General features: G+C 55.8%; 1 protein-coding gene across 1 annotated transcript; it reads right to left on the bottom strand.

Moving 5' to 3' along the window:
* Positions 1-692: 692 nt before the first annotated feature.
* On the bottom strand, positions 693-1,247 carry GAST (gastrin). Its single transcript, XM_040245367.1, has 2 exons — positions 1,026-1,247; positions 693-879 (listed from the first exon to the last, which is right to left on the bottom strand). The coding sequence occupies exons 1-2, from the start codon at positions 1,234-1,236 to the stop codon at positions 776-778; spliced, it is 315 nt and encodes a 104-aa protein (XP_040101301.1). The 5' UTR covers positions 1,237-1,247; the 3' UTR covers positions 693-775.
* Positions 1,248-1,501: the final 254 nt, after the last annotated feature.

Raw genomic sequence — 1,501 nt, forward strand, 5'->3', positions numbered from 1 at the left:
AGGCACAGGGAACAATGAGAACAAAGGTTCAGAGCAGGAGAGAGCATGGTGTGTTTGAGTGGCAGAAAGGAAGAGGCAGGAGGAAGGAAATTTGGCATCCATGAGGGGGATGAAGACTGCAGGGCTAGATCTGAAGGCTTCGCCAAGGATCCTAGGTTTCTTGTTTTGGCTGGACCGCTCAGCATACAGGATCTTAGTTCCCCAACCCAGGATTGAATTTGTGTACCCTGCAGTGGAAGCAGAACCTTAACCATGGGACTGCCGGGGAAGTCCCAGTGAGCCTAAGTTGTATTCTAATTGCAATGGGAAGCACTGGAGGGTTGACTGGAGTGGCGTGATTTGATTTCTCTTTTGGAAGGCTCATTCTGGTTGTGACACTGCGGTCTATTCCCCCAAACACAATATAGAGTGTTTTTTTTTTTTTTGGCGGGGGGAGCTGCGTGGTATGTGGGATCTTAGTTCCACAACCAGGGATTGAACCCACCTCTCCCTTGCACTGGAAGCGCAGAGTCTTAACCACTGGATCACCAGGGAAGTCCCTACACTATAGAGTCTTGTTCCATGTTAGGCTCTGGGGACACGGAGGAGACGTAGCCATGGTCTCTGCCCCTGGAGTAGTACTCAACCCTCCTTCCCAGCTCAGCCCTGCCCCAGCCTGCATCCCCTGCCCTGTGACCCTTGACACAACTTGATCCATTGGAAGCTAGTTTATTTTGATGTATGTTTCATGGGGCTGGGCTGGGCCAGGAGGTGACTGGGCACCAAAGCTCGGTTCTCAGGGGTGTTGGTCCCCTTCCTCAGCACTGCGGCGGCCGAAGTCCATCCATCCATATGCTGCTTCCTCTTCCTCCACCCACGGCCCCTGCTTCTTGGACAGGTCTGAGGGTCAGAGGTGGGAGAGGAGGTGAGGATGGGGGAAAGGACATCTAGGCTCTAGAGACCGTGGCCAGGACCACCAGGCTTTGGGTGCTTTGGCCAAACCAGGCAGGGTGAGGCAAGCAGGGACGGTTGTCAGCAGCTCCTACCTGCGACCATGTGTGGCGGATCCTGAAGCCCCAGCTGCCTGCGGGGGTGCCAGGCTGGGCCCAGCCGGTCCATCCTGAGCGGCTCCTGGCCCCTGTTGGCCCCTGGAGCGATGGGCACGTCTTGCAGCTGGGAATGGGGTTTCCAAGAAGCTTCGCAGAAGGCGGCCAGAGCCAGCACCAAGATCAGCACATGTGCACACAGTCGCTGCATCTTGTCTGCAAAGGAGAGAGGGACCGAGCTTAAAGGAGGGGTTGTCCAGGCACCCGGAGGCAGAGTGGACCCTCCTCCCTGCTGGCAGGTCGGCAATTCTCCATGGGCCTGTGGACTGTTCCTCTTGGTCCTACCATCTCCTCCCCTGATCCTCCAATCTCAAGCTTTGCCTTTTTTAAAGGCAAGGAATTTATAACTCAGAGCAAGGCTTTCCAAACTGTTCTGTAGGCTCTAGAGACCGTGGCCAGGACCACCAGGCTTTGGG

This window comes from Oryx dammah, unplaced genomic scaffold (assembly GCF_014754425.2).
Source record: "Oryx dammah isolate SB20612 unplaced genomic scaffold, SCBI_Odam_1.1 HiC_scaffold_8, whole genome shotgun sequence".
Classification (NCBI taxonomy): Eukaryota; Metazoa; Chordata; class Mammalia; order Artiodactyla; family Bovidae; genus Oryx; species Oryx dammah.